The 14,430-nt window shown below is 40.2% G+C and overlaps 1 protein-coding gene across 1 annotated transcript in view; it reads right to left on the bottom strand.

Annotated features, from left to right (window-relative positions):
- LOC140729787 (septin-7) overlaps positions 1 to 14,430 on the bottom strand; it is a 131,007-nt gene that overhangs the window by 8,100 nt on the left and 108,477 nt on the right. Inside the window, exons 9-11 of the mRNA XM_073050007.1 lie at positions 5,151 to 5,276; positions 3,244 to 3,264; positions 579 to 714 (exon numbers count right to left, since the gene is read on the bottom strand). Of these exons, the coding sequence (XP_072906108.1) occupies positions 579 to 714; positions 3,244 to 3,264; positions 5,151 to 5,276 (283 nt within the window). The remainder of the gene's footprint in view (positions 1 to 578; positions 715 to 3,243; positions 3,265 to 5,150; positions 5,277 to 14,430) is intronic.

The following is a 14,430-nucleotide window of genomic DNA, read 5'->3' as shown; positions in this document are numbered from 1 at the left end:
ATTTCAGATACTGAGATGTTCTCACCTCAAACAGCAAGATGTACAGAGATTATTTTTTATGCTCTGAGGACAATAACTAGAAGGCCCTGCAAGCCTGCCACATATTAATATCATAGCTTCTGACATTTTACTGAATTCACATGGCCTTCCAAACTCAAATGTCACCTAAAAACCTGGAATTTAAACCAAGATTGGTAAAAGTCCCATTCACTACTTCACCAAGTTTAAGATTCCAAGCAACATTCTGTTTGCTGCATTAACTGCCCTCCAAAGAGGCTTAGCAAATATGCCATTGTATCAAGTTACTATAGGAGACTGTACTGACTAGTGTTTCAAGGAAGCAAAGGGCACCTTTCTAGGGCGGTAGGGGTGATCAATAAACACTGGTCAACAGCAGCCACAAAGAATTACATTTTAAATATGTGCCAACAAGCTCACAGTTTCAGTACATATTCCATTGGGCAAAATAATTCAGTGGTAGAGAAACCTTACATGTTCATTCCTTGGCAAATCAATACAAAAACATCATTCTGAAATCCAGACACGTTGCTAATCACAGTATTCTTAAGTGCTGTTACCTCTGCCTCAGAATCTTTCAGCTTCTGTATTTTCTCTTTGACTTTCATTTCAAAGACTTGCTCCATTTCCATTTCCATCTTCTTCATCTTCGCCACATGTTCTCTCCGTTCTTCCTCCATCTGGGCTAGAGGGCTTCTGTAACCAGTAACCAGAATCTGTTAGCTTCACAATGTAAACACAATCTGAAAGCCAAATGAGTTTCTGGAGATGTGATTTCATAGTTTCAGAAGAAACCAAAATCGGAAAAAGGTTTGGTGCATCAGGCCACCCCTTCAATGGACACAACTGTCCTCAGACTTCACACCAAACTCACAGGAATTGCAAACCTCTGGAGAAAACACACTTCTCCCCTCTAATCAGAATGAAGGACGGGAAAACCTTGTCCACAGTGAACAAATAAATAGGCACCCAAGTTTCTGGGGCTTATTTAGTACATGAAGTAGCTTTTCTTCATAGGACTAGCACAACTTCCAGTTATTACAAACTTTTATCAAGTACTTGGAGACAGAGGGAGGGAGGTAGAATCAATCTGGTACAGACTTGCAGTTAAACTGTCCCCAAAATGCAGAAAGGGAAAAAAAAGTAGTTAATAGGTGGAAAATCAGACAAGTTCTTAATTTCAATCAGCATTCCCATTGAAATTTATTAGAGTACAACACAAAATATTACACTAAATGCATATGAAGACACACAAGACTGCAGAAATTGGAGTCAAGAACACAGAAATGCTGGAAGAACTCGGTGGGTTGAGCAGCATCTGTGAAGGCTGAAAGGTGCAAGTCGATATTTCAGATTGAGATCCTACATCAGGACTGATCTTACAATCAAGACTGCCAGGAAACATCAGTGGAACAGGAGGCCAGGAATGGGTGGGGGTTTGTTATGGTATAGAGGTTGATAGGCAAAACATGAACACAGATGGAGGAGATTTTGTGCAGATAGAACCAGATGGGGGATAGGCAGGTGGGAAAGGTGAACAAAAGATGAAAAAGATAACCCAATTCCTGTGCTCTCCACCCACACACACTCACCAGTCCACCTGGTTCTCTTACTCATCCCTCCCAGACACTCCCCATCTGGTGCAACCTAACACACAGCTCCTTTACACTAATCTATATCCTAGTGATCTTTCCTGCTCCCCCTCAGTCTGATGCAGGCTCTCAAGCTGAAAGGTTGACTCTTCTGCCTCCACAGATGCTACTTGATGCACTAAGTTCTAGCACTTTTTTTGTACATAACTGGTATCTATTTTGATTTGGTAAGAATGGGAGGAGGGAGGAAATGTTTTGCATAACAATGAGCTCTCAACTTGGCTAGACATGAAACACCATATTCCGTCTGGGTAGCCTCCAACCTAGCAGCAGGAACACTGATTTTTCTAACTTCCAGTAATTTCCTCAACCTTGCTCCTTTTTCCATTCCCCATTCTGGTTACCCTCTCATCCCAACACCTCCCTCTGGTTCCCTTCCTTCCCAGCTTCTTACTTCATTCCCCCCCTCACCTGGTCTCATCTATCACTTGCTAACTTGTACTCCACTCACACCCCCCACCTTCTTATTCTGGCTTCTGCCCCCTTCTTTTCCATTTCAGATGAAGGATCTCGACCTGAAACATCTCGACTGTTTATTTCCCTCCTTGACTTGCTGAGTTCCTCCAGCATTTTGTGTGCTGCTCAAGAAAAACTCTTAATCTGTTTATTAAGATTGAGGTCAAAGTAACTATTCACTTTAAAACTCAGTCATGAGGTTTTCCCTCAGAGTTTGCAAAGTTAACAACCAGAAAACCAAAATCATATCACCCTCAGCAGCCCATCCGTCAAACCTGATGAAGACAGAGGAAAAAGGGAATGCAACACCAGTCAGCAGTATCCTGAAGACAAAGTCCCAAACACATCCTGATGGAAGGACATGGGTACAAAAATAGAACAGAGGTGACAGGAATAAACAAATTAAGTTGTTTTGGTTAGTATTACTGTTGACCAGTACTGGGGTTACACTATCTTGTGTCCTTTGGCTAAAGTCATGAGGTTTTCTCTCTCCTAGATGACCATTGGAAGAATACAATCATAGATTGGTCATTTCCATTCCACGTGCAGAAACTGCAGAATCATTTGCATCTCACTGGATCCATTCCACAAAAGGGAAATAAAAGTAAAATTTTCAGAGTAGGGTGGTACAGCAAAAGCAGGACTGTTGGTTTGGCCACCATTCCCAAAAAGGACTTGTCGAACTGTAGGAAGCAACAGGAAAGCAAAAAAAGCAGTTCAAGAGCTCAGTAACACACAAGTGTTCAGTGGAACTTCCTCATCCTTCCTACCATGGGTTTGTCTGGAAGTACAGTTAACCAGCAGAGAGGTTGCACAACTGATTGCTCCAAAAATGTTTAATCTCCTCTAGGTAATTCAACACTTCAGCCTTAAATAAAATACTACATTTTTGTATTTTCATAATATTTGAGTAATTCAGTAACTTTCCTTGCTAATTAGATATGATTTGACAGAGGAAATTTTTGGAACAAGCAGTTTCCATCTAATTAGGAGATAACACCAACAAGTCCCACCCAGTGCTTGAAAATTTATATGTTCTTGTCCAATGGTACTGAAATTCAAATTGTTACTGACAATGTTGAAAATGTTGTTTCAAGTAATTTAAACAACCACTTACATGCCTTCAACTGTGTCAAATCTAAAAAGAAAAACAGATACACAGACTCTTAGGATAAGGAAAACACAGCAAGATATTACATGGAGAGGTTATAAAGATGAAATAAAACATTTAAAATCTGACCTTATGCAATTTTATTCAATGTTGCAAATAAGTAAATGGAGAATATAACTCATATCTGTAACATTCTCAGATTTTCCATGTGACGTGCAAGGTATCTGCCATTGACCTATTCTGTCCTGCACAACGTAATTCAAAATGCAATTTTCAACCCTAAAACTACTGAGACAGTAAATGATAGGCAAATACTACACCACTACAAAATTGCCTTAATTGTCTGCTGCGTGAAGCTTGATAGAAAAAGTATTACACCTTATGATATTGACAAGAGTTTAAGAGCTGTGAAGTTTAATTGTAGCATACCACCTTGTACATCAGGGAATCTGAGAAGGTTGCGGCTTGGTTATTTTATTCACACTTTTCATTCCAAATTATGACAAGTTTTGGTTACTTATCAGTTTGAAAAATTATTTCAGCTTTAAAAGGACAGTATTTCTTCTGAGTGTGACACTCAATTTAAAGTTTAAAGCCACAACAACCTCCAAATTGAAAACATTAAGAGTACTTGAATTATTGTATCTGTTAATAGTTTTACAAGGTCATAGAAATTTAGAAATACTGTCTTCAAACTCCATGTTTTTAAAAATGTGTATTTCCTTTACAGCATTCATAAACAAGAAAATAGTTAAGATTGTGGACCAGTCACAAAATATTAATTAAGCACTTGTCCAAGAACTCAAACACAAAATGTAAACCTTCAAACCACATGAGACTTGGGGTGTTTCAAGCATCAGAGACATCATAATGCTGATCATAGGGGTCTTTGCTCCCATTTAAAATTCTTAGCAAGATTAAATTAATTTCAATTATAGCAACTTTAGAATGGTGTGATATAAAAGGTACTCTGTAAGCAAATCTGATATTGACAGAAAATTGAGTTTTAACTTCCCTTTGCTGAAGTGTAAGAAGGAATTTAGTACCACAAGGTGGAAAATTAGTTTATCCTAGTGTAGACATCTTCTCTGACCAGGAAAAGCAATGTTGGATTTCACAGAAGTAGGACTTTTGTGCCAGGATAAAAATTTGTAGGAAGAACATAGTTAATAAGAATGTGGGAAGGACAGAAAATATGATTACTATAGGTTTAGGACAAGGGCTTGACAGCCAGTGTAGACTCAAAGGGCCATCGGACCTATTCCCATGCTGCATCATTCTATGACAATCATAGGAGCTTTTGTCCACTGACTTATCGGCTAAGATGGCAGTGCCCACTGCAAGAATTTGCCTGTCCAGTTAATTGCTCACATTTAAGTAAATGGCAGCGATGACTATGCAGTGAAATGGATAAACATTTGTGACACAAATAGCTATCCCAATGTTTTCCTCAGATTATGAATCTGTGCATTAATCCTGCAGCAATGTGTCTGTTCAGACTGCTGTATTTCATTTAAAAGTAACTCCACATCTTGAATACATGCAGATAGATAACACAATTTGAATTGCAAGCCCCTCTTTACAGGCAAGGCCGAAGTACAAGAAACTTATATTGGTACTCATACATAAAAAATAAGCCAACAATTATTATTGAGGAAAATATTTCTCAGTAACTGACGAGAAGAGCCAAACTTTTGGGAAGCCATACACTAGGGGAATGGAACAAAGACAAAGTATTTTAAGCCAGAAGTTGCATAAGGTTGCCAGATGTCTGCTAACTAAAGACACCATTTTGTATACCAATGAACAGAAAGAATTTCCTTGAGATGTGTTAGATAAATCCTGCAGTTTCTGTAAAGAAGTTAACAAGTTCAGTGAAGGCACAACTGTAAAGAGAATAAAAGGTGTCTTACTTGGTTAACTGTCCTTTGTTCTTATTGTTATCAACGCCATTGTATGTAACTGCAGCCAACTTTCTGCTCCTGTAGTTTTCATAATGAACATTGTTGGTTACATCCTTCAGGTCCTGCATGTGGGTTCTGTGTAACGGAGGGAACAACGTTATGTCATGGACAATTAATAGTCTTGGAATATCTTTTCAAACTAAGTTCCATAAGTACCGCTAATATTCAATCAAGGTGATTAAAGCAGCTTTCTTTTCATAAGACATGGAAGCAGGAGTAGGCTATTCAGCCCATAAAGTCTGTGCCGCCATGCCATCATGGCTGATTAGATTAATTATCCCTCTCAACTCCTGCCTTCTCCCTGTAACCTGTGATGCCTCGACTAATCAAGAACCTATCACACCCCGCTTTAAATATACTCAACATCTTAGCCTCCACAGCCACCTGTGGCAATAAATTCCACAGATTCACCACTCTCTGGCTAAAGAAATTCCTCCTCATCTCTGTTCTAAATGGACATCCCTCTCGTCTGGGGTTGTACCTTCTGGTCCTAGACTCACCCACTATAGCAATTGTTGTCCCTAAAACCACTCTATACAAGACCTTTCAATATTTGATTAGTTTCAATGAAACCACCCCCACCCCCCAATTCTTCTAAACCCCAGCGAGTACAGGCCCAGAGCCATCAAATGCTCTTCATCTGTTATCCCTTTCATTCTCGGGATTATTCTCGTGAACAACCTTTCTGGATGCTTTCTAATGCCAGCACTTCTCATCATCATGTGCCATGTCATATGACGTAGGTGATCATGGTCTTATGACCATGATTGTTCTCAGCAAAATTTTCTACAGAAGTTATTTCCCATTGCCTTCTTCTGGGCAGTGTCTTTAAAGGATGGGAGTTGTGGTACATGGCTGCCTGTTAGGAGAGGAATCTCAACATTGTATAATGTATACAAAAGTTGATAATAAATGTACTTTGAACCAGTTGCTCATACGACCATCCACTACTTGCTCCCCTGGTTGCATGTAACCCTGATCAGGGGGCTAAGCAGGTACCACACTTTGCCCAAGGGTAATCTGCAGGCTAGCAGAAAGGAGAAGTGCCTTACACCTCCTTTGATAGAGATGCATCTCCACTCCACCACCGATCTTAGATAAGAGGCCCAAAACTGCTCACAATACTCTAGGTGTGGTCTGACCAATACCTTATAAAGTCTCAGCATTACATCCTTGCTTTAGATTTATAATCCTCCCAAAATGAATGCTAACATTTTATGTCCCTTCCTTACCACCGACTCAACTAGCAACTTACCCTTTAGGGAATCCTGTATGAGGACTTCCAAGTTGCTTTGCACCTCTAACTTTTTAATTTTCTCCATTTCAAAAATAGTTTGTGCCTACATTCCTTCTAGCAAACTGCATGACACTATATTCCATCTGCCACTTCTTTTGTCCATTCTCTCAATCGAAGTTCTTCCAAAGACTTCCTGCTTCCTCAACACTACTCCACCATCTTCATATCCCCTGCAAATTTGTTCACAAAGCCATCAATTCTATCATGCAAATCATTCATATATAATGCGGAAAGAAGTGGTCCCAACACCGACCCCTCTGGAACACCACTAGGTACTGCCAGTCGACCAGAAAAGGACCCCTTTATTTACATTCTTTGCCTCCTGCCAGACAGCCAATCTTCAAACCATGCTAGCATCTTTCCTGTAATACAATAGACTCTTATCTTGTTAAACAGCCTCATGTGCAGTACCTTGTCAAAGGCCTTCTGAAAATCCAAGTAAATAACTCTCCTCGTCTAGCTTAAGCAACACATACAAAAAGCTGGAGGAACTCAGCAGATAAGGCAGCATCTATGGAAATAAACAGTCAGCATTTCAGGCCGAGATCCTTCTTGAGGACAGCTTTGTCTATCTTGCCTGTTATTTCCTCAGAGTTCCAACAGATTTGTCAGGCAAGAAAACCATGCTGACTTTTGGCTTATTTTATCATGTTCCTCCAAGCAGCCTGAAACCTCTTCCTTAATAATGGACTCCAACATCTTCCCACCCCTGAAGACAGGCTAACTAGTGTATAATTCTCCTTTCTTCTACCTCTTGAAGGGTGGGGCAACTTTTGCAATTTTCCAGACCTTCAGAATACTTGAAAGATCACTACTAATGCCTCCACAATCTCTTCAACTATCTCCTTCAGAACCCTGGGGTGTAGTCCATCTGGTGCATCTTCATCTTTGGGATGCATCTATCCCATGCCTTCCAAAATACCCCCATAAACTCACAGACAATGCTGTTCTGCTGTCTTCCCTGCTAGTGTCCACCTTCTCTTCTAAAGAGAATGCTTCTATAATTCTCTTTACTCCATATAATACTAATACATCTGAGTTTATCTTCTCCCTCTCAAACTAGAGGGTGAATTCTATCATATTATAATCACTGCTTCCTAGTGGTTCCTTTACCTTAAGCTCTCTAATTACATTTGGGTCATTACACAACACCAAATACAGATTTGCCTTTCCCCCAGAGTTGCTGCACCACCAGTTGCTCAAAAAAGCCATCTTGTGGGAATTCTACAGATTCCGTCTTGGGATCCAGCGCCAACCTGATTTTCCGAATCTACCTCCATATTGAAATTCCCCATGACTATTGCAATGTTTTCTATCTCTGTTGTAATTTGCAGCCTATATCCTTGCTACTGTTCAAAGGCCTGTATACAACTTCCATCAGGGTCTGTTTACCATTGCAGCTTCTTAACTCCACACACAAAGATTCTACATCTTTTCACCTGTCACCTCTTTCTAAGGATTTGATTTCACTTTTTTTTTTAAACCAACAGAGCCACCCCAAGCCCTTTGCCTACCTGGCTGTCCTTTCAAAACAAAGTGTATCCTTGCAGGTCAAGCTCTCAAATATGATCTTTCAGCCACAACTCAGTGATGGCCACAACATCATACCTGCCAATCTCTAATTGTAATACAACATCATACATCTTATTCTGTATTCAGCACATATTTAAATATCAACATCTTCAGTCCTGTATTCATCACCCTTTTTGATTTTGCCGTGTTACCATAATACCATAAGATATAGGAACAGAATTAGGCCATTTGGCCCATCAAGTGTGCTCCGCCATTTCAACATGGCTGTTCCAGTTTTCCTCTCAGCCCCCATCTCATCTCCCTTCACGCCCTGACTAATCAAGAATCTATCAACCTCTACCTTAAATATACATAAAGTCTTGGCTTCCACAGCTGTCTGTGGCAAAGAATTCCACACATTCACCTCTCTCTGGCTAAAGATATTCCTCATCTCCATTCTAAAAGTATGCCCCCCTATTCTGAGACTGTGTCCTCTGATCTTAGATTCTCCCCATTCACTCTATCAAGTCCTTTCACCATTCAATAGGTTTCAATGAGGTCATCCCTTTTTATTCTGAATTCCACCGAATGCAGGCCCAGAGCAATCAAATGCTTTTCCTATGACAAGGCACTCAATCCTGCAATCATTTTTGTGAACCTCCTTTGAACCCTCTCCAGTTTCAGCACATCCTTTCAAAGACTGAGGCCAAAAACTACTCACAATACTCCAAGTGAGGCTTCACCAGTGCTTTATAAAGTCTCAACATTACATCCTTGCTTCTATATTGTAGTCCTCTTGACATGAATGCTAACATCACATTTACCCTCCTCACCACAGACTCAAACTGCAAATTAACCTTCAGGGAATCCTGCACAAGGACTCCAGAGACCCTCTGCACCTCAGTTTTTTGCATTTGCTCTCCATTTAGAAAATAGCCAACCCTTTCATTTCTTCTACCAAAGTGCATGACCATACACATCCCGACACTGTATTCCATCTGCCATTTCTTTGTCCATTCTTCTAGCCTGTCTGTAGCCCTTCTGTAGCCTATTTCCTCAAAGTACCTGTCCCTCCACCTATCTTCATATCATCTGCAAACTTTGCAACAAATCCATCAATTCCATCATTGAAGACACTGACATTTCATGCAAAAAGAATCAGTCCCAACACAGACCCCTGTGAAACACCACTAGTCACTAGCAGCCAACTAGAAAAGACTCTCTTTATTCCCACTCTTTGCTTCTGCCGATCAGCTACTACTTTCTCCATGCTAGAATCTTTCCTGTAATACCATAGGATCAGAGCTTATTAAGCAGCCTCATGTGTCACATTTCAACCCAGCCCACTGACTGTAATCGTCTGCCTATCCTTCCTCACAGTCCAATACACACTTCATCTAGTTGTATACCAACTGCCCATTCTCAGCCCTATCATTCTGGTTCCCACTCCCTACAAAACTAGTGAAAATCCTCCCCAACAGTTATAGCAAATCCACCCACAAAGATATTGGCCCCACCTTGTGTTCAGGTGCAACCCATTTTTCTGTATAGATCACACCTTGTCCGTAAGAGATCCGAATGATCCAGAAATCTGAAACCCTGCATCCTGCATCAACTCCTCAGCCATTTATTCGGCTGCCAAATCATCCTATCCTTACCCTCATTAACACGTTGTACAGGGAGCAATCCAATGTTTACTGCCCTGGAGGTGCTGCTTTTCAACTTTCTGCCTATTATTCTCTCTTCAAAACTTTTCTCCATTTCCTACCCGTGTCATTGGTATCAACACGTAGCATGATTTATAGCTGCTCCCCTACCCCCACCCCAAGGATGCTGTGGACCCAACATGAGATATCCCTGACCCTGGCACCTGGGAGGCAATATACCATCTGGGTGTCTCTTTCATATCCACAGAATCTCCTGCCTGCTCCCCTAACTACTGAATCCATGGAATCGTGTATCACTTCTGCACTCCTCTTCTTCCCCACTTCCCTTCTGAGCCAAGAGGGAAACTCTGTGCCAGAAAGCTGGTTGCTGTGGCTTCACCTGGTAGGAGCCCCTCACAACCAAACAGCAGTATCCAGCGATATACTTATTAATGAAGGGAAGAGCCACGGGGGTACTCTGCACTGGCTCCCTTTACCCTTTCTTTCTCTCTCTCTCTCTCTCACAACAGGCACCTGCCTCCTGTAACTCAGAGATGGCTACTTCCCAGTAGTTCCTTCGTATCTATCACCTCCTCATTCTCCCATTTGAGACAAAGGTCATCGATTTGCAGCTTCGTGCAGGTGTAGTTATCAGGGAGACTAGAAGTTTCCCAAAGTCCCCACACCTCACACAAGGAACATATCACTAAGTCTGGACACATTCTCAGAGCACTAGAAAAAAAAACTTACTTGGAGCCTGCATCTGTGCATGCCCAGCTTGCCGAGCCAAAGCCTGACCACTCTAACACTGCTCCACTCCAACAATGGCTGATCCGGTTTTACCTCCTTTCTTTTTATTGGCTCAAATAAAACTCACTCCTGACAAGACTTGCAATTATCAAATAGCTCTCATTGTCAAAGATGTCACACTCTCACTCACTACTTCAAACAAGGATTCAATTCCAATGAGACTTACAGTTTTCAAATGGCCCCCACCCTACAAGATGTTGCTTTTGGACTTGCTACTTTAAACAAGATGGTGGCTGCAACCAACAGTGACATCCTGCAGACAGCTCCTGAAACTACTAGTACTTAATTAAAATATGCTACTTTTAAACTGCATGCACCTGGGGCCTGTAATTTACTGATTATGTGTTTTGGGGCAATTTTGTTGTCTCCAAAGGAGAGTGGGGCATGCGGCCTGAAGGTGGAATGTGAACCCATGATCAGGTCCATTACTCCTCACCAATTAAAGCATCAAACAAGATTATGATGGTAAGTTGACATGGATGGTAGTGGGAGGCAAACAGATGTTCAACGCTGTCTGTCTGCATTTGACCAGTCTCCCTCGCCTGCTCGCCTTCACCGGAGAAGGTGCAGGATCCTTTGTCATGCTGTGAGGTTTGAACAGGACAACTTGTGGCTGTCAATTCATTTTGAGGGACTCTGTAGATCCTGTTACATGTGTTTCTGGTTACTCATTTACGCTATTTTTGTGAGAGTTGATTAGGGCGCCTTGGTGCAGACTGGCTCTGTGGCCTGCAGTAAGTGAATGACACAGCACTAAACTGAACTGAACTAAACACTCCTAGACCATTTTGAGGACTCCATGATTTGATGTTTAATATTCTGTATTAAAGTCACTTTTTGCCATATGCACTATTTGTTCATTTTTTGTGCACTGGGTATTTGATGTTTTCTTTGAATGGGTTCCATGGTATTTCTGTGTTTCGTGGCCGCTTGTGGGAGGATGAATCTCAGGGTTGTATACTGTACATTCTTTGATAGTAAATGTACTTTGAAACTTTGACTCACTCCCAAAGAGACTTCAGTTTTCAAATGACTCTGCAAGATGTTGCTCTCTCACTTGTTACTTCAAACAATAACTCACTCCCGATGACACTTGCAGTTTTCAAATGGTTCCCGCCCTGCAAGATTTTGCTCTCTCACTCGCTACTTTCAAACCATGACTTCAGATTTTCACCTTGGATATATAAAGCATTCAAGGTCACAATAAAATTAAAATTCTATTTTAACATATGCTGTCCTCATTCAAAGTGCTCACCAAATGAATATTTCATTCCAACATCCATTTATGAAGAAAATATTTATGGACAACTGGCAAGCTGAGTCAAATTCCAAGGTACTTCAATACTTACTAAACTCTGTTTAGGGTTGGCAAGAAACTCCTGTTTGTCACAGCAGCCTTAGCAGCATTTATATATACCAGCTGGATGCAAGTCACCCTACAAATTCTTAGGGTGTGTGCGCCTGTGAGCACATTTGTGTTCAATTGCAACATTCACTGTTCATCCATAACTCTTCATTCTCTATTCTTTAAAACATGGAGCAGAATGCAAATTGCATTTTGATCATTAAAGACCTCAAACTTGCAACAAAAAGGAAGACCCAAGTACAGAAGCTTGGTCAGAGCCAAGTTTTTTAAGCTGGGCCAGTTTTATAACAGAAGAGTATTTGTTCTAATTCCCCGTTTATACTACTCTGCCAAAATAAATTGCATCACTGTTCAAACTCATCCTCAGAGCTATTCCCTCAATTATATCCACCCAAAAGTAACGGGCATCGTTTGGAACAGACATTGCGCTTGATGAGCAAAGGTATCATTTAACTTTCCAAAATATAAACAAAACCAAAAAAAAGCTTTTCTTTGTTGTCTGCTGTTCATTTCCTTCTTTGTAAGAAACTATTAAAATTACAAAATCTCTAATGTGGAAAGGGTGAAAGCATCCTTTGGGACTGTGTTTAAAACCCCATCATACTCAATGCAACCTCACTCAAATTCTGAAATACTGGTAAACATGGAAGTTTTCAAATTTCTACCTCATGTTATCCTCTGAGAAGCACCACTATTTATTAAAAAGACTGACTGCAATTGTGAAATAAATTAAAGGTCATGTCCAACTTACTTAAAATATTCTGTACCAAAGTTTGAAGCCATTACCAACTCATGGTACAATAAATTATTATGCACTGAGTTCCAGTGTGTTGAGGATCTAGAAAATAGCTGGATTTGGGAGATAACATTGTTGAACAACTGCTTGAGCATTTCATTTAGTAATTATTTATGTATGGCCACTTGCAACAGCTCTAATTCTCCTACATAATGGAAGAGCAGTACTGTAACTGGTTAGACTTGTGGTTCCCAAACTTTTTCGGGTTTTCACCCCCTTGGCTCCTAGACCTCATCCCCAGCAAACCCTTCGGAGTCTCAGATCAGAACATTCAATTATTTGCAAATTGTTTTGTTGCTTTGAAAGAAGTTGGGCGACTGCACTGAAATCATGCTCCACTAAATATAATGTTGGTAAGGCAATAAAAAACATCTTGACCTTTTGCCACAGCACAGTACAGCGGTCAGAGATTTCTTTCTGCAACCAAAAGTCTTGATATGATTTTTCAACCTTGGCTTCATCTCCAAGTCATTTTGTAGTGATATCAGCTCTTCGCAGTTCATCCAGGTGGGCACATTATCAGTATCTGGTATTCTTTCTTTCTCTTCCAACTCAGAGGCTCAGAAATTGGAAATGTCATGACAGAAAATGTTGCACTTAAACAGGGTTAACTTGGACAGAAATGTGGAGATGACTAATTTGAGTTTGATAAGATTCACATAACTTTCTTGCAATTAAAAATCGATTTCATTACACTTTGCAAATAATTCTAACAAATAAGCAATATCATGCGTAATTTTCATGAGTTGAACAATGAAAGAAGCGTCTGAGCCTTTAAAAAATTTTATCACAGTTTCAAAAAGCACCTCAGGCATTTTCCATTTGAGGGCCATCTGACTTGTGTGTGCAACAACAAGCATTCAAATTGCTCATCATTCTCAATATATACAGTTGCAAGAAAAAGTTTGTGAGCTGCTTTTTGCATTAATTATTCAAAATATGGTCTGTTCTTCATCCGTCACAGTAATAGACAAACACCATCTAACTAACCTCATAACACAAAAACAATTGCATTTCTTCTCGTCAATACTAAGTACACCATTTAAACAAACATGGTCTAGGTTCAAAAAAAGTATGTGAACCTCTGGGGTAATGCCTTCTACAAAAGCTATTTGGAGTCAAGTGTTCCAATCAATGAGATTAGATTGGACGTGTGGGTTGTAGTGGTGCCCTAGTGCTAATATAGTATGGCATCCCTGCAGTTCATAAATTGTAGGTATATTGCTTTTAAATGGAGAATGAGTTATTACTAAGATGAATAATACCAATGGAGCTTTTATTTAAAGAACCAAGAGATTAGCTTTGTCACATATACAATGAAATACACAGTGAAATGCGTCATTTGAGTTAAATTAAGTCAGAGAGGATTGCGCTCAGCAGCCCGGAGGTGTCATCTTGCCAACACTGCATGCCCTCGATACACTAACCCCAACCATTTGCCACTGGAATATAGGGGAAAACTCAGTAAGTCCACACATTCATGAGGAGAACATACAAACTCTTTACAGATGGAACCCCGAGCTTGCAGCTCATGCCTTGTATTAACCGCTACGTGGCGTAGATGCAAAACATCAGAATGCCTTTGTGCGAAAAATTACTTTACAAATATAGACCAAGAATGAACTAGAAATGTTAATCGATCTTTTTTAACTCAAACTTCTTATGCATCAACATACGTGACATACGTGACTGCTTTTGAAATTCTGAAACAAAATAAATTATTGATGAGAATGCAAATAAGCAAAGGAAATTAGATATAGTTTGATAACTGTCAAAATGTTTCCACTGTTGTAACAGACAGC

The sequence above is a fragment of the Hemitrygon akajei genome, chromosome 1, assembly GCF_048418815.1.
Source record: "Hemitrygon akajei chromosome 1, sHemAka1.3, whole genome shotgun sequence".
NCBI lineage: Eukaryota > Metazoa > Chordata > Chondrichthyes > Myliobatiformes > Dasyatidae > Hemitrygon > Hemitrygon akajei.
Note: the sequence above shows the minus strand (reverse complement) of the source record. Positions and strands in the feature narration are given on the sequence as shown.